This window comes from Haliotis rufescens, unplaced genomic scaffold (assembly GCF_023055435.1).
Source record: "Haliotis rufescens isolate VD_foot unplaced genomic scaffold, xgHalRufe1.0.p SCAF_14, whole genome shotgun sequence".
In the NCBI taxonomy this organism is placed as follows: domain Eukaryota; kingdom Metazoa; phylum Mollusca; class Gastropoda; order Lepetellida; family Haliotidae; genus Haliotis; species Haliotis rufescens.
In genome coordinates, this window is record NW_025963824.1 from 6,898,053 (window position 1) to 6,925,552 (window position 27,500).

A 27,500-nucleotide genomic window follows, 5' to 3' on the forward strand; every position below is an offset into this window, starting at 1 on the left:
CTCACCTCACCTTCGCTGAGAAAATTAGAAATTCAGAAACTGAGAAATATTAAAAATGAATTTTAACTTTGAACGGGACTTGCTGTTGAATGCACATTCGGATTTACCCCATGTGGTACATCGCAACGTGTTAACTTTCGAAGGGAATAAATTTATAATTTAGAAGATCATTACAAAATAAATATCCGAATTTAAGCCTATATACGGAATTATGTTCGTTTTTAAGCCCATGAGCGTAATTACGCTTGGGCCTAAATACAGGAAGTCCCGGGACCTGTGTTAAAGGGCTGCAAAAGGAGCACTTCGGCCTTCCTCCCACATTAAGCTGACACTCCGTGATATAACTAGAATACTGTTCGAAATGGCGCTAAATTAGTGGCACGGCTAGTCCAGTCGCCTTGGTTCTCTGTGCAAAGTTGCGTCCCTTGTGCAAGCCAGAAATCTATGGTCGTGGGTTCGAATCCCTGTTCGCTCCGATTCTGTTTCTAGGTTTGTCAGCACCACACCCGTGCTCGTGGGTTTCACCGAAGTGGTAAACGTCTGAGACCTGCATCACTTCGGGCTTTTCCTAACAAATTAAGCTGACACGCCGTGATGTAACTGGAATACTGTTAAAAACAGCGTTAAACCCAACTCACTCACTCACCCGCGCACCCACACTCTCTCTTACCCACTTACTCGCGCACTCACTCACTCTGCACTCACTCACTCACCCATCCACCCACTCACTCACCCACCCACTCACTCGCCAACTCGCTCGCCCACTCGCTCGCCAACTCGCTCGCCCCCTCACTCGCCAACTCGCTCGCCCACTCACTCACTCACCCAGAACTCACCCACCCACTCACTCACTCACTCACTCACTCACTCACTCACCCACCCACCCACCCACTCACTCACTCACTCTGGGGAGATAGTACAAGTATGTACTGATCAACCGCTGCCTCCGTATCTTCTCACCGGTTATCACTCACAGGATGTTATCTCAGGCATATATCACAGGCGGCATTCAGAAGTCACTCTCAACTCACGGTACACCCGTGCAATACCCCACACCGCAACACAAGCGAACCATTACCCGCAGTTGTCACACACACCCGTCTCTCCAACAGAACAATGATCGATGATACACATGTTCTGTCCAATGAGTCAAATATTTACAGCCCGGAACATGTATATTTAATCCGATTGCGGTCACACAAGCAGTTACGGTCTATGATGATCTGGGATTTGCTTGGGAGGCTTACTACGTGTTATTTCTGTTTACTGTTTTTCGACCCCGAGGATGACGTCGTCAGTTCGCCTGGGGGTGGGGGAGTCGGGCTACCAGGCTATCTACAGGTAAATGTTATTGATTGACGTGGTGCATGTGTCCTATGTCCTATGTCAGCACGTAAATTATCATTAGTCATGGCGTGACACAAGCAATTTTTACACCAACCTAATTCATGCGGATGTTTCGTATATCACGCTAAAATATATGTATGAAGAGTCTCACCCGATGTCTTTTTATAAATAAAAGCGACAAAACCCTTTTCATATTTGAGGTGAGGTGAAATGGGGTTTAACGTCGCGTCCAAATTTATTGCACTTATATAGCGACGTGCATGTACGTGTGTGTGTTTGTGTGGCTGCTTGTACTAGTCCGGACTGATGCCGATTTATAGTGATAGCAAACTGAGATACCATGCCGCAGTTTAACACGAATATCCCACTCAGACACAGTATACTGACTCCGAGCCGACCAGTCCTTGTTTTAGCCCCTTAATGCCGAGCGCCAGACAGGGTAACAACAAATACCATCTTTTAACGTCTTTTGGTATGACGCGGCTGGAGATCGAACCCCGGACCTTCCGCTCTCCGGGCGGACGCTCTACCACTAGACCACGGAGGGGGTCCTTTTCATATTTGACAGAACTTTCTGCTAAAAACAGAGTCCATTGTACGATTCCGACTATATAATGAGCATGTGTTTATGAATCACTATCAAATAGTGATGCTACCAGGTGTTCACGAAAAGGTGAGCGTATCCTGTCCCACCGGTGGCACCCGTCACAAACACATGCGAAGGCAAGTCAATTGTTCACCTGGACGAATATATCCACTCGATGACAAAAGTTTAAAACTCCTCGACAAGAAACTTGTATCCATTCGAGTTGATATATTTGTCCAGGTGAACAATGGACTTTCCTTCGCATGTGTTTGTGACACGAGGGTGGGATTATATTTATCATCCAAAATTCATTCTGCCAACATTTTCAGTTTGTAAACAGTAATAATCAGGGTCCTGGGTGTAAAAAGTACAGCTGACCAGGTTCTATGCAGAAATATTGTCTAATTTGATTGTGACGTCATGGTTACCAATGACATCACATACATTGGCCGGAAAAAGCATTGTGATGCAATTTCATTGATCTCGCCGAAGCGATATTTCCGTTTGGGATGATAAAAAGATAGGTCAAATTATAAAAAAAAAAACCCCTTAAAATAGTTCCACCAACTTATCTTGAAATAGAAAAAGTATATATACTCACCGCCAAAAGAAACACGAACCATACAACCATACAGAGAAGTATGTACATTAAGAAGAGATGTTTCTAATTCGTACCACTTAATGACAAAACTAACAATCAGTCAAGTGTTACCACAGCGTGTTTTTTTTCTTAACACGATATGCTGCACGTGGTTTCCAAACTTTACACACTAATCCTGCACGAGACAAATGGTGCATCTCGAGTCATGGATCTATGACGTCACATGTGATGCGTTCACGAGCGTCGGTTCTCACAACATACCAGTATGTTCGTTGGTGCATCGAACCGATCTAATATCTCTTGAATATGAGTAATTCTTTAAATATTAACCAACATGTATGGTATTGACGTTTCTTTTGTCGATGAGTATATATTGTTATAATGACATATGTAAGTTGGGGACAAATATCGACACGCAGACACGGAGATCCGTACACACAAAAAAGGTTAAGCAGGTGTTCAGTCACGGTGACTTGCGTGTCATCGTACCCAAGCAAGGAAGGTGTTCATAGTATCAACCACTGGATTGCCTGGCCATATCATTCTTCCTAAACAGACCGCCTCCGTGGTAGAGCGTCCGCCCGGAGAGCGGAAGGTCCGGGGTTCGATCCCCGGCCGCATCATACCCAAAAACGTTAAAAGATGGTACTTGTTGTTACCCTGTCTGGCGCACGGCATAAAGGGGGTAAAACAAGGACTGGTCGGCTCGGAGTCAGTATACTGTGTCTGAGTGGGGTATTCATGTTAAACAGCGGCATGGTATCTCAGTGAGCTAGCACTATATCCGGACAAGTACAAGCAGCCACACACACACGTGCATGCACGTCGCTATATGATTGCAATAATCTTGGACGCGACGTTAAACCCGATTTCACCTCAGATCACATCTAACTAAACAACAAGCAAGAAAATGGTGACCCATCTGTACGATAAAACCTTGTGCTTCTCCGTACGATAAAGTTCGTGTGTGTACAAGGATACGGGAATCAGAGTGAGTGAGTTTGGTTTTACGCCGCTTTTAGCAATATTCCAGCAATATCACGGCGGGGGACACCAGAAATGGGCTTCTCACATTGTACCCATGTCGGGAATCGAACCCGGGTCTTCGACGTGACGAGCGAACGCTTTAACCACAAGGCTACCCGACCGTCCCGAATCAGAGTACGGATCAGTAACTACGAGTACGGGTTGTCTGGCTTCTCCGTATCCACGTACGAGTGGCGAATCCGCGTTTGAACTGATCTTCACCGGGTTATAGCGAAAACGGCACCTCAGCAAAACGTCACCGGGCGAAAACGGCACCGATTGGCGAAAACGGCACCTCGACTCAAGCGAAAACGGCACCTCGACTCGAGCGAAAACGGCACCTTATTTTTTACTGACTTCCCTTTCCGCTGCGTGAAATGCGTAGCTCCCGTCATTGAAGAGGTGATCGGTAACTTTCATGTCCGTTTCCAGTCAGAAGATGCTGAAGAAATGAGAGTACCAAACCTATCGGAAATTCACATTACGGCTTCAGATGTACTCAATACATCAAATACCACGTAAACAAAACCCTATATATCACTACAAAAATCGTTGTTATCGTTATTAAACATAGAGGTTCCGTTTTCGCCCGACACATAGTAGCCGTTTTCGCCAAATGCGGTGCCGTTTTCGACAGAGAAATCGGTGACGTTTTGCTGAGGTGCCGTTTTAGCCTGCACCCTCTTCACCAACCATGGACAAACGGGATCGCTGACTTGGTTGATGCATGTCATCGTATCCCAATGTGCGTGGATCGATGCTCATGATGTCAATCACTGGACTGTCTGGTCCAGACTCGATTATTTACAGACCGCCGTCATATAGCTGGAATATTGCCGAGTTCGGAAAGATGTTTTAAGGGAATATTTTCTTCAGGCATATGCTCGAAATGTTGTTGGCAGAGGTGAAAACAATAAATAGTTTGTTTGGATACAGCTGGAAAAAAGGGCTGTTCTAAACCCATTACATATGGGGTTTAGAACCCAATATTATGTTACGTAAATGAAACACATGACATGCTTTCCTCCTCCGCTCTGCTTTAAACGCTGTTAGGAGCTGTAAACAGGTGCCCGTCGTGGAATGACTGGGCTTCTGTCTACACATCGTGATGCGCTTTAATAGCTGCGCGTACAAAAACAATTCCAGTTAGCGTCCCTTGTATCATGTAAAAAACATAAGTCACGGTATTTCAAGTTTGGAACAAATAAATATTAGATTCCAAATTCATGACAATTCTTACAATTGTCTTCATGCCTAAATACCCCGTCTGTCGAGAGAGAAGTGTCATTGTTGGTATTATATGACCTAAATGTATCGGTGAACACTTGCAAAATAACCCCATCCAAAAAAAGTCTCTTTGTAAATCTGCATCGTTGAAGAGAATAGACGATCCCTTATTTCCAATTAAACATAAAACAAATTATTTACTAAAAAGAGATAAATAGGTTATAAAGCCGGAGGAGGTATTACTTCGTAACGTTTATTATCGAAAGCTGCTGCGTCACTGTAGTCCATAATTTCACAGGGAATTTTTTATCCTTACACCGTCATAACAAAACCATGTACACAACTTCTAACTGAAGTTTACCCATGTCGGACGACAGTTCGCAGACAGAAGACGATCTGAGACGGACGGAAGGCGATCATTCCTATACAATGGGCGACAACGATGAAAGGAAGCGCCTGATTCAGTGGGAGGACGGATTCGAGGGAGACGAACTGTCCGCGGGTCGAGGTGGGTGAAGACTAACTCATTGAGAATTGTCAGCTGTTGCCACTGGTTGTCGTAACGTCCGTGTCATATTCCTTGTCATCTGACCTAGCCAGCGTTAACACAAGGGTTTCCATGTTAGCTAAGCCCATGAACCATCCCAGCAATTCCCACTCTTGATCTTAATGAAAATATGGCTCCGAAAATATTGTATTTTATACCAGAAAGATCGGTTGGTTGGCTGGTTGGTTGGTTGGCTGGTTGGTTGGTTGTTTTGTTGTTTACGCCGCACTCAGCAATATTCGAGCTATATGACGGCGGTCTGTGATATTTTATGTCTTTCAACTAAAAGATACCCATCTTTGTTTATTTTTTGTACACACAGATAATGTAAGACTAACCTTCCCAGCCCAATTAATCAGCTGTTGATAAATATGAGGTCAGGTGAAATGGGGTTTATTGTCACGTTAAAGATTATTGCAATTATATATCAACATCCAACTCAGACAGAACACTCACTCCGACCCAGCCAGTTCTTATTTTATCCCCTTAATGCCATGCTACAGGTAACAACAAGTTAGGGCTGGGACGAGTCCAAATTTACTTCCCGGGACCCACCCCCCTATTTCAGACCCTACCCGGGTACCCACCCCCCTATTACCCGACCCTACCCGGGTACCCACTGTAGGTCTCAGAGATGTCTCAATTGGGAACATTTGCAGCATAGCCCTGGCAAATAGTATTTAGATACATTTAAACAATCTGGTCATTCATACACTGAAGCTGAATTAAGTTATACATGTATCTTTATTCAACTATATGAAAAAATCAGAAGGAATGGGTGCATAGTCAGAAAGAAATGCGAACATTAGTGGTTTGTAGTGTAACCATAGAGTTCAAGATAATTTTTGTCATTAAACAATATATCACGTGACTGACCACGGGTCCGGGTAGTCCTGTGGGTACCCGGGTCCTACTCAGTACCCACCAACCCAGGTACCCGAGTTAACCGTCCCAGCCCTAAGATAAATGTATTCATCATCATCCATGTCAGAGTGATGAGATCTGATTGGTCAATGTGATCTTGATATAATACTGTGTAACCCGCCTTGGAGGGGAATAAACTTCTCAGTGGGTGAATAAATCTCTTATACCCCGCCACAAGCACTGCAGGCTGCACATGGATTTCTGAGAGACAGAAAAAATCCTTTATATCCAGCTTCAAAGCAAAAAGACATACGTTTTTTCCAAGTTCCATTTTCCAGCAGATGCTCTACCAGCTAGACCATGGAGGCAGAAATAAGTGGAAAAACTTAAGGATAAGTCGACCCCCCGTGCCTCTCAACGACACGGTTGAAAGTGAAATACAATTCCTCATAGATTGTGATATTTACACTGACTTAAGATATGACACGAAATTTAGGTTGTGTCAAAAAGTCAACATATGCTTGCTCTCTCATAAGAGAGTGGTGTTTCACAGAGGCATTACATACCGTATTCGACGTAATAAGCGCCCAGGGCGCTCTCAAAATTAGAAATAGGGGGCTCTTATTGGAATATTATTTTGGTGAAAAAAAGATAAATTTTGTGGTTTATGCAGACCGCCTGAAATGTTTATATATGACAGATAAATTTTTCCAGAATTTAATTGCCCATAATTAAGGGCGCATATAGGACTCGAGTGCATATTATACGCGAATAAATAAGTCTTGTGTACATTGAACAATCGGAAGGGGTGCTAAATGGGATTGTTCACTAGCCAATATATTAGCGAATATCACCGTGGGCGCTTATTAGAGCGGGGCGCTTATTATGTTAAATACGGTATTTTGATCAGGACTTTGGATTTAGTGAACCAACCAAAACTGCACCCTTCATACAGCTCGTGAAAGGGACTCGCAAGGATTATGTGGACCTGCTCAGACACAGATATTCGGCGCCAAGTCTCAGGCAATTGTCTTCAAAAGTTCTCAAATTGGATATTGCCTTGTTGTAGTATACAGGGATTTACCTTCACTTATAAACCTGCAGTGACGTCATCCTATTGTTCTCTAGTTGGGTTAAATCTCATAAACAGGGACGTTGTAATGTCCCTGGGATTTTATAGGATATTCAAGTCATATTTGCTATTTAATGTGTTATAATATCCCAGGGATTTTATATAATGTCCTGGGTATTTTATTAATATAACTTCCGTTCAGATTGTAACATGTAACGATCGTTTTCTTTATATTCCCGAGGATCAAACTCGCAACCTTCATATCTGTAGCCCAGTGAGTGTACCACGAGGCTACAGAGGTGTTGATAAGCCTCACTGGTTTTTAGAATGTCCTTTTCAAGATCCATACGCCAGCAACAGATATTTTACGCCTGTTTCCTAAGGTTCATGGAAATTATGTTGGAAACATAAAAATGTTGATAAATGTTGTTTTCAGTTTCTTTTTTCGGTTCATAAGTTAGATAAAACACTTCCCCTCGGGTTTTTATGATATCTAAAACCGTTATCCTTGGGATGCACAGAGCTCCAGATAAGCTTTTGGTGTTGTGGGTATTTTACCCATGCATTTTAAAATCACTTGGTATCAGTAATTCTATCTGGGTATTCAAATTTCTGTTACCCACTAGTTTTTACACATGTGGGTATTTAAGTTAAATATTTAAAAACACTATTCATCAAGTCCCTGCAAACTGGTGTCGTGTGGGTTCGAGAGCTTTATAGGACTCAAAAATACCACGATACTTCCACACGAAAGTGTGATGGCAAATGATCATGATGTAACTGTCATCGTGGAGTTTGGCAAGGTTGACGGAATGCCCGTTTATAATTTCAAAATAAGTTGCTGATTTGCTAATCGAATACGCAGGGTTACTTCACAATATTTTGATGATATGCACATGTTTTATTTTTGTAGCGTATCTGTAATGTTCGTTACGTATTTGATACGCTTGGATTTTATTTTACTGCATATATCTGCATTTCTGATGCGTATTTTACGCAGATACGCAGCTTATCTGGAGCTCTGGATGCATGTTTCAAATGTGATAAGAACCCTTGGACGTGCTTTATTGTACACTTATAATGGGTTGAAAATTAGTTTGGGGATAATTTTAAGTTTCTTTTTTCGGTTTATAAGCATGGAAAAACACTTTCCCTCGGTTTTGGTAGACAGAGCATGCCCTGGGGAGAGGGAAAAACCAAGGGGGCGAAGCCTCCTTGGTTTTTCCCCACGCCCCCTTGGTTTTTCCCTCTCCCCAGGGCATGCTCTGTCTACCAAAACCGAGGGAAAGTGTTTTTCCATGCTTATAAACTGAAAAAAGAAACTTAAAACAACATTTATCAACATTTTTATGTTTCGAACATACTTTCCATGAACCTTAGGTAACGCGCGTAAAATATCTGTTGCTGGCGTACAGATCTTGAAAAGGACATTCTAAAAACCAGTGAGGCTTATCAACACCTCTGTAGCCTCGTGGTACACTCACTGGGCTACAGATATGAAGGTTGCGAGTTCGATCCTCGGGAATATAAAGAAAACATTTGTCATTTGATTTTACATTTCATTACATGTTACAATCTGAACGCAAGTTATATTAATAAAATCCCAGGGACATTACAACATCCCTGTTTATGAGATTTAACCCGACTGGAAAGTAAAACCTCACAATATTTTTTAATGCCTATAGAAAGAATTCTCTTACTTAATAGCGATCCCAATGAATAGGTTTATAAGTAAGATAAAACACTTCCCCTCGGGTTGTTATGAAATTTAAAACCCTTTCCCTTGGAAAATCCCTCGGGATGTGGGTTTTAAATATCATAACAACCTAAATTGTTTGATAGGCATTACTTAGAAGTTGACGGATCGACAGAGATCAAGGCTATTTCATCCCATCAGCCTACTATGAACTCATCAAGAAATAATCACTTATCCTGTTTATTGGCTTCATGTCCTATTGTCTTCCATCCATGTGTTCTCTGTCAATCGTGTTGTGACAGCATCATCCCTTTGTTGTCAACACCTACCAATGTTATCCCACTCATGTATGCACTTGTTGTTACTGTTAATCCTCCACCTACTATATATATTCTGTACTATTTCCCTCATTCAACAACCCGAAACCACAGAACACGCACTCATCCACTGCACCCACTACCAAACACACAGAACCACACTACAAACCAACCTCAATCTAAATAAGGTTCCTACTCTAGATGAAATACTAAACCCTCAAAATAAACTAGAAAACTTCAAGGCCCTAGGCGTATTCCTAATCAAAACAGGCCTAATTAAGCGCATCTAAAAACTAATTAATCTACCAATCCAAAATCCAATAAACATACAAACACCCACCTCACCCAGCTCCCTTAGTCCCCTCCTCCATCCACCTCGGCATTTATTCCAAATTTTAAAATTTCAAAAATCGATATAAGCAACCCCTAAAAGCCCCCTCTTGGGTTGCACACACCACTTTCACCCTTCTCGGAATACACTAAATGGTCTGGCCAGGCCCATGTGCGAAATACGCTGCAGTCGGAAAGCGCACGTTAAATCTTCTATATCAGTCAGTCAGTCGGTCCCTCATTCATAGACTTGGTCACAGAAAGCACTATGACAAGGTTTGTTCATCTTGCAATCAGGCTGAAACCATTGACCACGTGTTACTAGAATGTCAAGACCATGCCCCAGCCCGGGCTAGGTTAAAACAAGAATTACAGTTAGATCCGCTATCTGTCATAGATCTCCTAAAGCCAAGAGATGCAATAGGGAAGGCCAAACTAACTCTATTTCTGAGAGATGGACAGCTGCTCGAACGTATATAAACAGAGCAGCCAAGGATCAAAACGAAATCATATCAATATAAGAAAATAGAAATCATATCAATGCAAAAACAGAAATTATGTGAACACCGAACTCACAATAGATATGTGTACCCTACTCACACACAGGAGTCCCAAAGAGGGACAGGTCAGCCGAAATTGCTTAGGCAGAAGGCGACCTCTTAAACACTTAATGCAACAACAACAACCCTCATTCAGTCCTGCTTGACAACGGTATAAGGATCTATACCGAAACGTAGCTTTTCACAGTATTAAAGAAGTTGTTATTCATAAAATTGTGTCTATCTTATCATAACAACCCTCGGACGTGTTTTTTCTATTCTTTCAAACCCCCAGTGACGTCATCCTATTGTTCTCAATATAACAGGGATGTTATAATATTCCCAGGATTTTAGTAATACAATTTTCATTTACATTATAACATAAATGTTTCTGGCTAGATATTTATTTGGATTTGAACAGAATGTTATGACATGTAAAATCAAATGAGAAATGTTTTCTTCATATTCCCGAAGATCGAACACGCAACTTCTTGTCTGTAGATATTTATTTTGCATTTGAACAGAATGTAATGACATTTAAAATCAAATGAGAAATGTTTTCTTCATATTCCCGAAGATCGAACACGCAACTTCTTGTCTGTAGATATTTATTTTGCATTTGAACAGAATGTAATGACATTTAAAATCAAATGAGAAATGTTTTCTTCATATTCCCGAAGATCGAACACGCAACTTCTTGTCTGTAGATATTTATTTTGCATTTGAACAGAATGTAATGAAATGTAAAATCAAATGAGAAATGTTTTCTTCATATTCCCGAAGATCGAACACGCAACTTCTTGTCTGTAGATATTTATTTTGCATTTGAACAGAATGTAATGACATGTAAAATCAAATGAGAAATGTTTTCTTCATATTCCCGAAGATCGAACACGCAACTTCTTGTCTGTAGATATTTATTTTGCATTTGAACAGAATGTAATGACATGTAAAATCAAATGAGAAATGTTTTCTTCATTTTCCCGAAGATCGAACACGCAACTTCTTGTCTGTAGCCTAGTGAGTGTACCACTAGGCTACAGAGGCGTGGATAAATCACAATGCTATTTAGAATGTATTTTTCAAGTTCTGTACCATAGCTGCCGATATTTTACACCCTTTCCAAAGGTTCATGGAAAGTATGTTCGATACATAAAATTGTTGATAATTACTACAATTAACTTTCTTTATGTATATCGTATTTCCTCTCTTAGATGCCATGGTCTATTAATTTCGTGCAAACCGTTGACCCATCGTCTGTTAGAGGCCGGCGTGTGTTATTCTGTTCATTGCTGGCACAGCTGCAACTCACTACTTACCAAATCCTAAATTCTCAGAGCTCCAGATAACTTTTTGAGCAATTGAGTTTTTAGTTTTACTCTTTTACATTTTTTATTGGGTAACCAATATTTTGTCAATCACTTGATTGTCTGGTCCAGACTTGATTATTTTACAGACCGCTCATCTATTCATCACTCTATTGGGTTTTTCAAATTAGTGAAGACTTTAAGGTAAAAAAAAAAGGAATAGATGGTATATAACTGTTCTAAATATATAGGCTTGACTTGGAAAGTAAATTAGCTCCTAATTGTGTTTTGGAAACTAGCTCCTTTGTATGCATACTGAAAAAGCTTCATTGGGTATAAAAATACATTTGAGTTTTTTATTTAATGCATACGTTTCCTGTACGCAAGTTGATGGAAAGTAATTGGGTTTTGAATATTTTTGGGGTATTTAAGCAAATACGCTGCTTATCTGTAGCTCAGGAACTGTCATTACCATATTCGACGTAATAAGCGCCGCTCTCAAAGCGCCCACGGCGATATTTGCTAATATATTGGTTAGTGAACAATCCCAATTAGCACCCCTTCCGATTGATCAATGTACACAAGACTTATTTATCCCCGTATAATACGTACTTGTGTGTTATATGCACCCTTAATTATGGGCAATCAAATTCTGGAAAAATATATCTGTCGTACATAAACATTTCAGGCTGTCAGCATAAACCACGAAATTTATCTTTCAACTCTGTTTTTTTCACCAAAATAATATTCTAATAAGAGCCCCCTATATCTAATTTTGAGATTGCCCTGGGCACTTATTACGTCGAATACGGTATTCATCACAGTCTTATTTACAATAAAATTATTTCCCCAAAATATTTAATCAACCCAGGGATGTTTAAAACAATGAACAATGGTTTCAATTCATTTTCTGTTTCACATTCATGTTTTGACTACCTTGGGAATACCTCCTTCACATACTGAATTTAATAAACAATGCCTTTCCACAGTAATTGAGCGCAGTAACATACTCAGGCCGAAACTAGCAAAGCCACATTCCGCTTGTGATGAACAAGCATGTACCCCTGTGAAATTTCCATGAATTGGTCATAAACAAATCATGAAAACTTCATGAAGAGTTGTTCATGAACAGCCCATGAAATGTTCATGGGCACTTTGTGAACATTAAATGGCACAATAAGTCGTGAACTGTTCTTGAACTTACGCTTACAAACTGCTCAATTTAGTTCATGAAAACATCTTGAACTTAAGTTCACAAATGTTACAGTTTGGATCATGAGTAGTTCAAGAACTGAAATTCATGAAATGTTCATGAACAGCACAGTTACTTTAAGAAATGATTAGAAAACACCTTTTGACCTTCACTTTTTGCTATCTTGTATGCCGCAGTCTGATTGGTCGGATGAAAGGTCGTTCTGATTTGATTGAGATTGGAAAAATTGGAAAAAGTCATATTATTCTTCAAAACCGTTTTTTAAAAATGTTCTTATTCTCATAAGGGGGCATGGGTGGCCCAGTCGTCTAAGGTGCCGCGATTCGCTGTGCAGAGTTGCATCCTTTGTTCACGCCAGAAACCTATGATTGTGGGTTCGAATCCCGGTTCGCCCCGATTATGTTTCTAGGTTTGTCAGCACCATACCCGTGCTCATGGGTTTCAGAGAAGTGGTAAACGTCTGAGACGTGCATCACTTCAGGCTTTCCTCCCACAATAAGCTGACATGCCGTGATATAACTGTAATACTGTTAAAAGTGGCGTGAAACCCAACTCACTCACTCACTTATTCTCATAAATTCAAATTGGGATTTTTTAATGTCATTTGCTACAAACTTGGGTTCATATATTGGCCCCTGAGAAGGTCTAGATATACTTCTGTATCATATTGATCATTGGAGTTGTCAGGTTGATTATCAAGTGCACCGTGCTTGCCGTAAAAGGCGACTATGCTTGCCGTAAAAGGCGACCATGCTTGCCGTAAAAGGCGACTATGCTTGCCGTAAAAGGCGACTATGCTTGCCGTAAAAGGCAGCCAACGGAATCGGGTGGTCAGGCTCGCTGACTTGGTTGATGCAAGTCATCGATCCCAATTGCGTGGATCGATGCTCATGATGTCAATCACTGGATTGTCTGGTCCAACTCTATTATTTACAGACCACTGTCATATAGCTGGAATATTTCTGAGTGTGGCATTAAACAACAAACGAACGAACGATTATGAAGTTGATCCTCATGAAACTAAACAGCATAATGTGATATGAAACAACCAAGAAACAAAACTGTTCGTCCATGTGTCCTTTTGATAGTGGAGACCGCCTCCGTGGTCTTGTGGTAGAGCGTCCGCCCGGAGAGCGGAAGGTCCAGGGTTCGATCCCGGGCCGCCTCCGTGGTCTTGTGGTAGAGCGTCCGCCCGGAGAGCGGAAGGTCCAGGGTTCGATCCCGGGCCGCCTCCGTGGTCTTGTGGTAGAGCGTCCGCCCGGAGAGCGGAAGGTCCAGGGTTCGATCCCGGACCGCCTCCGTGGTCTTGTGGTAGAGCGTCCGCCCGGAGAGCGGAAGGTCCAGGGTTCGATCCCGGGCCGCCTCCGTGGTCTTGTGGTAGAGCGTCCGCCCGGAGAGCGGAAGGTCCAGGGTTCGATCCCGGGCCGCCTCCGTGGTCTTGTGGTAGAGCGTCCGCCCGGAGAGCGGAAGGTCCAGGGTTCGATCCCGGACCGCCTCCGTGGTCTTGTGGTAGAGCGTCCGCCCGGAGAGCGGAAGGTCCAGGGTTCGATCCCGGACCGCCTCCGTGGTCTTGTGGTAGAGCGTCCGCCCGGAGAGCGGAAGGTCCGGGGTTCGATCCCGGACCGCCTCCGTGGTCTTGTGGTAGAGCGTCCGCCCGGAGAGCGGAAGGTCCAGGGTTCGATCCCGGACCGCCTCCGTGGTCTTGTGGTAGAGCGTCCGCCCGGAGAGCGGAAGGTCCAGGGTTCGATCCCGGACCGCCTCCGTGGTCTTGTGGTAGAGCGTCCGCCCGGAGAGCGGAAGGTCCAGGGTTCGATCCCGGGCCGCCTCCGTGGTCTTGTGGTAGAGCGTCCGCCCGGAGAGCGGAAGGTCCAGGGTTCGATCCCGGGCCGCCTCCGTGGTCTTGTGGTAGAGCGTCCGCCCGGAGAGCGGAAGGTCCAGGGTTCGATCCCGGGCCGCCTCCGTGGTCTTGTGGTAGAGCGTCCGCCCGGAGAGCGGAAGGTCCAGGGTTCGATCCCGGGCCGCCTCCGTGGTCTTGTGGTAGAGCGTCCGCCCGGAGAGCGGAAGGTCCAGGGTTCGATCCCGGGCCGCCTCCGTGGTCTTGTGGTAGAGCGTCCGCCCGGAGAGCGGAAGGTCCAGGGTTCGATCCCGGGCCGCCTCCGTGGTCTTGTGGTAGAGCGTCCGCCCGGAGAGCGGAAGGTCCAGGGTTCGATCCCGGGCCGCGTCATACAAAAAGACGTTAAAAGATGGTACTTGTTGTTACCCTGTCTGGCGCTCGGCATTAAGGGGCTAAAACAAGGACTGGTCGGCTCGGAGTCTGTATACTGTGTCTGAGTGGGGTATTCATGTTAAACTGCGGCATGGTATCTCAGTGAGCTAGCACTATAAATCGGCATCAGTCCGGACTAGTACAAGCAGCCACACACACACATACACGTGCATGCACGTCGCTATATAAGTGCAATAATCTTGGACGCGACGTTAAACCCCATTTCACCTCACCTCACCTCACCTCACCTCACCTCACCTCACCTCACCTCACCTCACCTCTGATAGTGGAACTGTATGCTGTGTACGAGATGTTTGTATTAATATAGACCAGGAAATGTAACAATGACTGTCAAAGGTCAAATCACAGCTTGATGTACAGCTGGTGACTATTTCAGTTTCAACATGATTATTAAACCAGATACACTAGCAGATATTTTAATAAGGACTGTCAGGCCCTGGTGAATCAGTTGTCATGGTGACTGATTTACGACACCCATTGTCTGAAGAACATTTGATTGCAAAGGCTCATTACCCTGGAGCCATGACAAGTGTATGCCTTGAAACATTTAATTGCTGTTATTTATAAGATGCTAATCCTAATTGTTAATCCCCAGTTTTGTGTACATCGACCGTCTGCCATCCTGAACAGGATGTGCAAGTTTGTCACTGATGATTTACTGTTTACATTTATATTTATTACTTACTAAATGTCAGGTGACCTTGGCTATATAAGCCTTGGTCCAGAAAGGGAGAGGAGGGGAAAAAAAGGTCTTACCCTTAGCCTAGCTAGGGTTAGGCTGGGTGCTCCGGGGCACCAAGACAACAAGCACTACCACTATGTGCTGACTTGGCACATAGTGTCATTTGTATGTATGTATCTACATGTATAAAGTAAAACTGTATATACTGCAAGCCATCGTCTCCAAGTTGTCACTCCTACTGAGAACCATACGTCGGCCCCTTGCATATACGAGTGTGCAAATCGTTCATTAATCAACGTCGGATCGAAATGTATGTCACCTATGTAATAGTTTGACTATGTTGATTAATAGACTGAAATAGGATTTTAATAGAGCAAAGTAGGGCTGGGACGAGTCCAAATTTACTTCCCGGGTACCCACCCCCCTATTACCCGACCCTACCTGGGTACCCACCCCCCTATTACCCGACCCTACCCGGGTACCCACCCCCTTATTACGCGACCCTACCCGGGTACCCACCCCCCTATTACCCGACCCTACCTGGGTACCCACCCCCTTATTACGCGACCCTACCTGGGTACCCACCCCCTTATTACGCGACCCTACCCGGGTACCCACCCCCCTATTTCCCGACCCTACCCGGGTACCCACTGTAAAATGTCCGATTGGGCACATTTGTAGAATAGCCCTGGCGAATAGTATTTAGATACACGTAATAAACAACCTGGTCATTCATACACTGAAGCTGAATTATGTTATATCTTTATTCAACCATATTAAAAATCAGAAGGAATGGGTGCATAGTCAGAAAGAAATGTGAACATTAGTGACTTGTATTGTTACCATATAGTTCTAGATAATTTTTGTCATTAAACGATATATCACATGACTAACCATGGGTCCGGGTAGTCCTGTGGGTACGTGGGTCCTGCTCACTACCCACCTGACCTTGGTACCCGAATACCAATCCCAGCCCTAGATCAAAGGGTGTCTATTACAATTATTAATTTTTAGCTCAGCTTGATATTTCTGGTGTGATGGGGCTTGTCATGCCTATGCCCTGGTTCAAATCAACACATGGGTACAATGTGTGACACCCTGGTTCAATTCCCCACATGGGTACAATGTGTCACACGCTGATTCAATTCCCCACATGGGTACAATGTGTGATGCTCTGGTTCAATTCCCCACATGGGTACAATGTGTGACACCCTGGTTCAATTCCCCACATGGGTACAATGTGTGACACCCTGTTTCAATTCCCCACATGGGTACAATGTGTGACACCCTGGTTCAATTCCCCACATGGGTACAATGTATGACACCCTGTTTCAATTCCCCACATGGGTACAATGTGTGACACCCTGGTTCAATTCCCCACATGGGTACAATGTGTGACGCTCTGGTTCAATTCCCCACATGGGTACAATGTGTGACGCTCTGGTTCAATTCCCCACATGGGTACAATGTATGACACCCTGGTTCAATTCCCCACATGGGTACAATGTGTCACACGCTGGTTCAATTCCCCACATGGGTACAATGTGTCACACGCTGGTTCAATTCCCCACATGGGTACAATGTGTGACACCCGGTTCAATTCCCCACATGGGTACAATGTGTGACGCTCTGGTTCAATTCCCCACATGGGTACAATGTGTGACGCTCTGGTTCAATTCCCCACATGGGTACAATGTGTGACGCTCTGGTTCAATTCCCCACATGGGTACAATGTGTGACACCCTGGTTCAATTCCCCACATGGGTACAATGTGTGACGCTCTGGTTCAATTCCCCACATGGGTACAATGTGTGACGCTCTGGTTCAATTCCCCATATGGGTACAATGTGTGACACCCTGGTTCAATTCCCCACATGGGTACAATGTGTGACACCCTGGTTCAATTCCCCACATGGGTACAATGCTTATGGGACTTGCTGGCTTTTAAAATTCTTATAGACACAATCTCATTAAAATCAGATCTTAGTTCTCGCTACCGCTAAACAAAGATCTGAGGACATCCCATTACGGGTCACGTCAGACCGACCTTGCGCGAACTTTGACTGACCAATGGAATGACCAATCAGAAGGCAGCTTTCTCGTGCTTTACGGCACTAATTTCAAATTGGCGACTACGCTTTGAACCATATTTTGACAAATTCTCGATTAAAAAAATTTGAAACCTAAACAAAAGAACATTCTGGAATGGATAATAGATGGTCTAGATTGTATGGATTCAGCCGTTAAACCCGTAACTATCGTTCGAAATACCCCGTGTTAAAGTTTTCGAAATTGCATGATTAGAAATCACATTCCGACTGTCACTTTCATGATCTGGTAAGCGACGCTCTGATTGGTCGGATGAAAGGTCGTTCTGACGTGACCCCTAATGGGATGTGCTCAGATCTTTGTTTAGCGGTAGCGAGAACTAAGGTCTGATTTAAATGAGATTGTTATAAACACTGATTCTATACAGGAAGCTGGTTGTGAAACATTTCGATTTTACGTTTAGGGGGATCAGTTTCTAATTTCTGAGTTTCGTAATTTCACTTCGACTTGTCACTTACGTAGACTTTGCCAACAAGATGAAAGTCTGCTTGATTTTGAAAAACACAATATACCGTATTCGACATAATAAGCGCCCCGCTCTAATAAGCGCCCACAGCGATATTTGCTGATATATTGGCTAGTGAACAATCCCAATTAGCACCCTTTCCGATTGATCAATGTACACAAGACTGCTTTATTATACCCCCGTTTACGAAGTAAATCGGGGTATATAGCGTTCCGATCGTCCGTCCGTCCTTCCGTCCAAGCTTTTGTACGGCCCATATCTTTTTAACTATGCATCCTAGCTTCACCAAATTTGCTACACACATTTACCACAATGAGTACTTGTGCCTTTTGCTAGTTTGAAGATTCTGAATTGTTACATTTTTGCCGTTTCCATGGAATCATGGTGATACATAAATTTTGGGTAGAGTTTTCGTATGATCCATGTTTACAATATTATGTATCCTAGCTTCAGCAAACCTACTACATTAACCACTATGATTGTTTTTTTTAATCTTTTATAAGATTCTGAAAGTTTTCTCTTTTGCTGTTTTCATGGAAACATGATGGAATTTAGAAATTTTGATGACTGGTTTTGTATAGCTAATATATTTTCCAAAATTGTTTCCACACATGTAGATCATCATAAGTATCTGTGCTTTGTGTTAGTTTGAATTTATGAATTCTTTACCATATCTGTTAAGGCTAGATGGAAATTATTAATTTTCGATTTTCTTATATGATATTGTTCCATTTTTTATGTGTTTTTATATCATCAATTTTTGGTGCTTTTGATAATTCTTCTTATGTAACTCTTCAATCAAATTTTTGTTCAAAGGTGTTCATGGTGATGTACTTCCTCGTAGTGAACACTGGTAACATGGGAGATTTGGGGGGGGGGGGGGTCAATTGTCACTGGAACTCAATCTTAGTTTTTAAAACATTGAAGTTAAAATCAGTTAGAAATATGTAATATTTCATTAATTAACAAACTATTTACTATTTGTTGTTGACCGGAGGGGATAACGGGGGTATGTGAGCTTTTCTCACTTCTTTCTTGTTCGTCTATAATACGCAGTCATGTGCTATATGCACTCTTAATTATGGACATTAAAATTTGGAAAAATATGTCTGTCGTATATAAACATTTCAGGCTGTCACCATAAACACATGATAAACCACGAAATTTACGATCGTTCAACTCTGGGTTTTTTCACCAAAATAATATTCTAATAAGAGCCCTCTTGTGAGAGCACTTATTACGTCGAATATGGTAACTGTATTTTAGAAACAGATGTATACATCAGTATTTTTAATCATGGTATGCCAATATACCTGGCGATGATTGGCTGTGCACACAGGCTGGTCGAACCCCATCAGCATGTCTATCTGCTTCATTAAATCTTAACACCTGATGTGTTAACACATTATTTGGTGTTTATATTCATGCTTTTTACCACACGTATTGTACCCTGGATGAATGTAAACTACTCCTTTTCCTTGAAGTCTATTTTGCCATGTCCTTTCAAATACCAGCTCGAGTGATTAATGCTGATTTATGGATTTATATTTCCACAATAAGCTGTTTCGCTTTATATCGAGGCATACCCCCTTTTTTTTTATAGTGAGGTGGTATTGACAGCATGTAACAGGTGGTAGGGTTTCATGTTTACATGACAAAGCGATGGAGATCTCGATATTGCAATGTTGAAAGTGAAAGCTTGTGGTATGGTTGTGTCATTACTAGTCTTGGAGAGAACATGCCTTCGTTTCTAACAGTAGAACATGAGTGACGACCATTTGGTTTGAATGAAGATCTGGTGATCATGACGACTGTCGATTATGAACAATTGTCGGAGTTTGGAAGCAGTGAACCTATATATTCTGCAGGTTTGTTCATCGGTCATGTTTGTTTGTTTGTTTGTTTGTTGTTTAACACCGCACTCAGCAATATTCCAGCCATATGACAGCGGTCTGTAAATAATCGAGTCTGGACCAGACAGTCCAGTGATTCACATCCTGAACATCGATCCGTGCAGTTAGGATACATGCATCAATCAAGTCGGTCAGCCTGACCACCCGATCCCGTTAGTCGCCTCAAACGACAAGCATAGTTGCTTTTTACGGCAAGCATGGGTTGCTGAAGACCTACTCTACCCCGGATCTTCATGGGTCTACTGGTCAAGTTAACAGCCATGGAAACACACTTCTAGCATTGTAAACATCAGCATATGATAAACACAACTGTATAGGATCCGCCTCCTCAGTGCCAGTAAAGCATACAGAGAAATTAAGGGCATAAAGTATGAATTATTTTCAGTGGAACGAATCTTTTTGACTGAATTCATTAATTTTGTGCAATTGTATAACCCTTCTTTGTAATATCTGTGAATAGTAAGTCTCATATCATTGTTGTCTTGGCTAACGGTAATGTATGAAATATGGATTTGTTAGATCCAGGTTATTCATTCTTTGTGATAATATTGTTATGGGAAAATATATTTGACGTATTTGGTTTTAGATATGACTTTGTATGCATTATTCACATGTGTGAAGTCCTGGTTCAATTCCCCACATGGGTACAATGTGTGACACGCTGGTTCAATTCCCCACATGGGTACAATGTGTGACACCCTGGTTCAATTCCCCACATGGGTACAATGTGTGATGCTCTGGTTCAATTCCCCACATGGGTACAATGTGTGACACCCTGGTTCAATTCCCCACATGGGTACAATGTGTGATACCCTGGTTCAATTCCCCACATGGGTACAATGTGTGACACCTGGTTCAATTCCCCACATGGGTACAATGTGTGACACCCTGGTTCAATTCCCCACATGGGTACAATGTGTGACGCCCTGGTTCAATTCCCAACATGGGTACAATGTGTGACGCCCTGGTTCAATTCCCAACATGGGTACAATGTGTGATGCCCTGGTTCAATTCCTCACATGGGTACAATGTGTGACGCTCTGGTTCAATTCCCCACATGGGTACAATATGTGACGCCCTGGTTCAATTCCCAACATGGGTACAATGTGTGATGCCCTGGTTCAATTCCCAACATGGGTACAATGTGTGATGCCCTGGTTCAATTCCCAACATGGGTACAATGTGTGATGCCCTGGTTCAATTCCCCACATGGGTACAATGTGTGACGCTCTGGTTCAATTCCCAACATGGGTACAATGTGTGATGCCCTGGTTCAATTCCCAACATGGGTACAATGTGTGATGCCCTGGTTCAATTCCCAACATGGGTACAATGTGTGACGCCCTGGTTCAATTCCCAACATGGGTACAATGTGTGACGCCCTGGTTCAATTCCCCACATTGGTACAATGTGTGACACCCTGGTTCAATTCCCCACATGGGTACAATGTGTGACACCCTGGTTCAATTCCCCACATGGGTACAATGTGTGACACCCTGGTTCAATTCCCCACATGGGTACAATGTGTGACGCTCTGGTTCAATTCCCCACATGGGTACAATGTGTGATGCCCTGGTTCAATTCCCAACATGGGTACAATGTGTGACACCCTGGTTCAATTCCCAACATGGGTACAATGTGTGACGCCCTGGTTCAATTCCCAACATGGGTACAATGTGTGACGCCCTGGTTCAATTCCCCACATTGGTACAATGTGTGACACCCTGGTTCAATTCCCCACATGGGTACAATGTGTGACACCCTGGTTCAATTCCCCACATGGGTACAATGTGTGACACCCTGGTTCAATTCCCCACATGGGTACAATGTGTGACGCTCTGGTTCAATTCCCCACATGGGTACAATGTGTGACACCCTGGTTCAATTCCCCACATGGGTACAATGTGTGACACCCTGGTTCAATTCCCCACATGGGTACAATGTGTGACACCCTGGTTCAATTCCCCACATGGGTACAATGTGTGACACCCTGGTTCAATTCCCCACATGGGTACAATGTGTGACGCTCTGGTTCAATTCCCCACATGGGTACAATGTGTGATGCCCTGGTTCAATTCCCAACATGGGTACAATGTGTGATGCCCTGGTTCAATTCCCAACATGGGTACAATGTGTGACGCCCTGGTTCAATTCCCAACATGGGTACAATGTGTGACGCCCTGGTTCAATTCCCCACATTGGTACAATGTGTGACACCCTGGTTCAATTCCCCACATGGGTACAATGTGTGACACCCTGGTTCAATTCCCCACATGGGTACAATGTGTGATGCCCTGGTTCAATTCCCCACATGGGTACAATGTGTGACACCCTGGTTCAATTCCCCACATGGGTACAATGTGTGACACCCTGGTTCAATTCCCCACATGGGTACAATGTGTGATGCCCTGGTTCAATTCCCCACATTGGTACAATGTGTGACACCCTGGTTCAATTCCCCACATGGGTACAATGTGTGACACCCTGGTTCAATTCCCCACATGGGTACAATGTGTGACACCCTGGTTCAATTCCCCACATGGGTACAATGTGTGACACCCTGGTTCAATTCCCCACATGGGTACAATGTGTGACACCCTGGTTCAATTCCCAACATGGGTACAATGTGTGACGCTCTGGTTCAATTCCCCACATGGGTACAATGTGTGATGCCCTGGTTCAATTCCCCACATGGGTACAATGTGTGACACCCTGGTTCAATTCCCCACATGGGTACAATGTGTGACACCCTGGTTCAATTCCCAACATGGGTACAATGTGCAACACCCTGGTTCAATTCCCCACATGGGTACAATGTGTCACGCCCTGGTTCAATTCCCCACATGGGTACAATGTGTGACACCCTGGTTCAATTCCCAACATGGGTACAATGTGTGACGCTCTGGTTCAATTCCCCACATGGGTACAATGTGTGATGCCCTGGTTCAATTCCCCACATGGGTACAATGTGTGACACCCTGGTTCAATTCCCCACATGGGTACAATGTGTGACACCCTGGTTCAATTCCCAACATGGGTACAATGTGCAACACCCTGGTTCAATTCCCCACATGGGTACAATGTGTCACGCCCTGGTTCAATTCCCCACATGGGTACAATGTGTGACGGCCTGGTTCAATTCCCCACATGGGTACAATGTGTGATGCCTTGGTGTCCTCTGCCATATAGAGAATCTCACCTGAGTGTCTTTTGATATCAAATATATCAACACGAGTTGATAAAAGTGGAAAAACATCCGAGGCTTGCCGAGGATTTTTGCCTCTTTATCAACGAGTGTTGATATATTTGATATCAAAAGACACGAGGGTGAGATTTTATTTATCATCCAACATCAATCTTTCAACTTTTTCAATTTGTGGACAGTAATTAGCAGTGTCTTCAGTGTAAAAAGTACTGCTAACAGCTTCAGTAGCAGAGCCGTTAGTGATGTCATTTGATTGTGACGTCATGGTAACCAGTGACGTCACAATGGTCTGCAAAGCATTGTGATGTAATTTCATTGCAGCGATATCTATAGTGTAGATATCGCTTGATCTCATCCAAGCGATATCTCCTGTGGGAGCCAGTTTTGGATGATGAATCATTTTGTTTTCCTCACTATATGGTTACCATAATGCCGATGCGACGTTAAATCTTAACTCGGTCACTCATTCTTTATGATGATTGTGTCCATTCTTGAGGCACAGTATGGTCGCTACTTTCGGTGGCCTGTATACTATATATATATATGTGTGTGTGTGTGTGTGTTTTCCCGAAACACATCACACATACACACATACATATACATTCATATACATGCATACATATATACACCTTCATACATACATACATACATACATACATACATACATACATACATACATACATACATACATACATACATACATACATACATAAATATATACATACATACATACATACACACACACATTCACACACACACACACATATACACCTTCATACATACATACATACATACATACATACATACATACATACATACATACATACATACATACATATACACCTTCATACACACACACACACACACACATTCACACATACACGCACACATATACACCTTCATACATACATACATACATACATACATACATACATACATACATACATACATACATACATACATACATACATACATACATACATACATACATACATACATACATACATACATACATACATACATACATACATATACACCTTTATACATACATACATACATACATACATACATACATACATACATACATACATACATACATACATACATACATATACACCTTTATACATACATACATACATACATACATACATACATATACACCTTTATACATACATACACACATACATACATACATACATACATACATACATACATACATACATACATACATACATACATACATACATACATACATATACACCTTTATACATACATACACACATACATACATACATACATACATACATACATACATACATACATACATACATACATACATACATACATACATACATATACACCTTTATACATACATACATACATACATACATACATACATACATACATACATACATACATATACACCTTTATACATACATACATACATACATACATACATACATACATACATACATACATACATACATACATACATACATACATACATATACACCTTTATACATACATACATACATACATATACACCTTCATACATACATACATACATACATACATACATACATACATACATACATACATACATACATATACACCTTTATACATACATACATACATACATACATACATACATACATACATACATACATACATATACACCTTTATACATACATACATACATACATACATACATACATACATACATACATACATATACACCTTTATACATACATACACACATACATACATACATACATACATACATACATACATACATACATACATACATACATACATACATACATACATACATATACACCTTTATACATACATACATATACACCTTCATACATACATACATACATACATACATACATACATACATACATACATACATACATACATACATACATACATATACACCTTTATACATACATACACACATACATACATACATACATACATACATACATACATACATACATACATACATACATACTTATCTATAGCATTATTGTACAGGGCATGATTATTATTTTAATTTGTGTAGGATGTTTCCCCATTTTCGTTCAAATTGTAATAGACCATTGTTTTTTGTGGCAATGAATTTTTCAATCATAGCTGACTCTTTTAGTATTTTCCTAAAATTATCAAAACTTGGTTTCTCACCCTTAATACTTGATATATATATATTTATCATTTAATGGGTAGGTTTCTTGGCAGGATAAAGCCAACAGATAAAAACGATATCCGTTGGGGTCATATGCGGATAGAGATGCAAATATCAAATATCAAGTAGGGACTACTTTCAGTGTTTATAAACAAACATGGCGTCGCCCTCGTCATTCGGCGATCGAGTCAGAATTAACCATCGGGAATCTGGATAAACTACAGGGATAATTGCTATCATTATCAAAAGAACAGTCTAATATAATGAAAATCAGTGTCTAACTGTGACGTAGCTAAGGCATTTTATAAGTTTTGGAGATATAAATTTGGAAACAATTTTGAGGGACACGAGGCCTAGCCATGCAGGATCAGTAGCCATATCTGTGCTTGTAGACCTCTGCTGCTTGAAACCTTCTCTACAAATTAAAATAGTTTTACAATTATAATAGCCAAGGCTCGCTAAATACAATGTTTATTCCTAATGCAGGATATTTACCATCCCCAAACACACTCGCGCGATAACCTTTATATATCTTTTACTGGATATTATAATATGATTTAGTAAAAGTTTATTTTTGTCGAATCCAAATATAACTGAGTATTTGGTAAGTGAGATCCTAGTATGGATATCAAGGTTTAGAAAGGTTTCCAGTTTGCTCCAAAAGTGTTTAACATATTCACATTCCCAATATACATGTACAAAGTTTTCACCATTTAAGTCACAAAAGGAGCAAATATCATTATCAACTAGTTTCATTTTTAATAATGATGTTTACTGTTGATGACAGAAATATAAATTTCATACAGTAGACGATAATTACTACTTGTAAATATTGTGAAAAATTTGCTTTCATGGCCAATAACACTTGCCACTGTTGAACTGACTTTATTTAAAAAAAAATAAATTGAAAACCGTAAGTACCGTGAGATTAGAGTAAACCATCCTATGGCCTCTATTTTAGTTAAGCAGGTTGTGTTTGATTAATGGAATTCACCAGGGAGAACTGTAATTATAGTACACAGTGCAGTGAAACCCAGCCATGCATTGTAACAGAGCTCCAGATAATCTGCGTATCTGCGTGAAATACGCATCAGAAATGCAGAAATACGCAGTAAAATATAATCCAAGCGTATCAAATACGCAACGAACATTACAGATACGCTACAAAAATAAAATTTGTGCGTATCATCAAAATATTGTGAAGTAACCCTGCGTATTCGATTAGCAAATCAGCAACTTATTTTGAAATTATAAACGGGCATTCCGTCAACCTTGCCAAACTCCACGATGACAGTCACATCATGATCATTTGCCATTACACTTTCGTGTGGAAGTATCGTGGTATTTTTTAGTCCTATAAAGCTCTCGAACCCACACGACACCAGTTTGAATGATGAATAGTGTTTTTAAATATTTAACTTAAATACCCACATGTGTAAAAACTAGTGGGTAACAGAAATTTGAATACGCAGATAGAATTACTGATACCCAATGATTTTAAAATGCATGGGTAAAATACCAACAACACCAAAAGCTTATCTGGAGCTCTGTTGTAAAAAGGTTTAATCAATAGTGGAGACTGCTGTAGTAGCACTGACCTGGTGTGATTTCACAGCTGACAGTCTCCAGGTTGATAGTATATATATCAGCATGTACTATCCACCTGACAACTGTGTCTCTTAACCATGTGTATCAGCATATACTATCCACCTGACAACTGTCTCTCTTAACCATGTGTATGAGCATATACTATCCACCTGAAAACTGTCTCTTCAGTTAAACATCTCTATCAGCATATACTATCAACATGACAAATATCTCTTCAGTTTTGGCAAGAATGACACCAGGTGTTTGTTGTTTGCAGACAGGGAGCGCCCTCCAGCAGACGGCCAGAAGAATGTGTTCACATATGAAGAGGCTGTCACCTCCACAGGTAGGTCACACACCCACATGCGCTCAGTTCCAAATGATGATGATG

General features: G+C 41.8%; 1 protein-coding gene across 7 annotated transcripts in view; it reads left to right on the forward strand.

Annotated features, from left to right (window-relative positions):
* The window catches only part of LOC124112896 (synaptic vesicle glycoprotein 2B-like), an 81,077-nt gene that overhangs the window by 7,571 nt on the left and 46,006 nt on the right, over positions 1-27,500 (forward strand). For 3 of the 7 annotated variants that reach the window (XM_048395705.1, XM_048395707.1, XM_048395703.1), the window contains exons 2-3: positions 5,165-5,295; positions 27,387-27,455. In XM_048395705.1, the coding sequence (XP_048251662.1) occupies positions 5,165-5,295; positions 27,387-27,455 (200 nt within the window). Of the gene's footprint in view, positions 1-1,188; positions 1,342-5,164; positions 5,296-19,874; positions 20,085-27,386; positions 27,456-27,500 lie in introns of those variants that run through there. The other 4 variants (XM_048395704.1, XM_048395709.1, XM_048395706.1 and 1 more) reach the window with 4 other exon arrangements.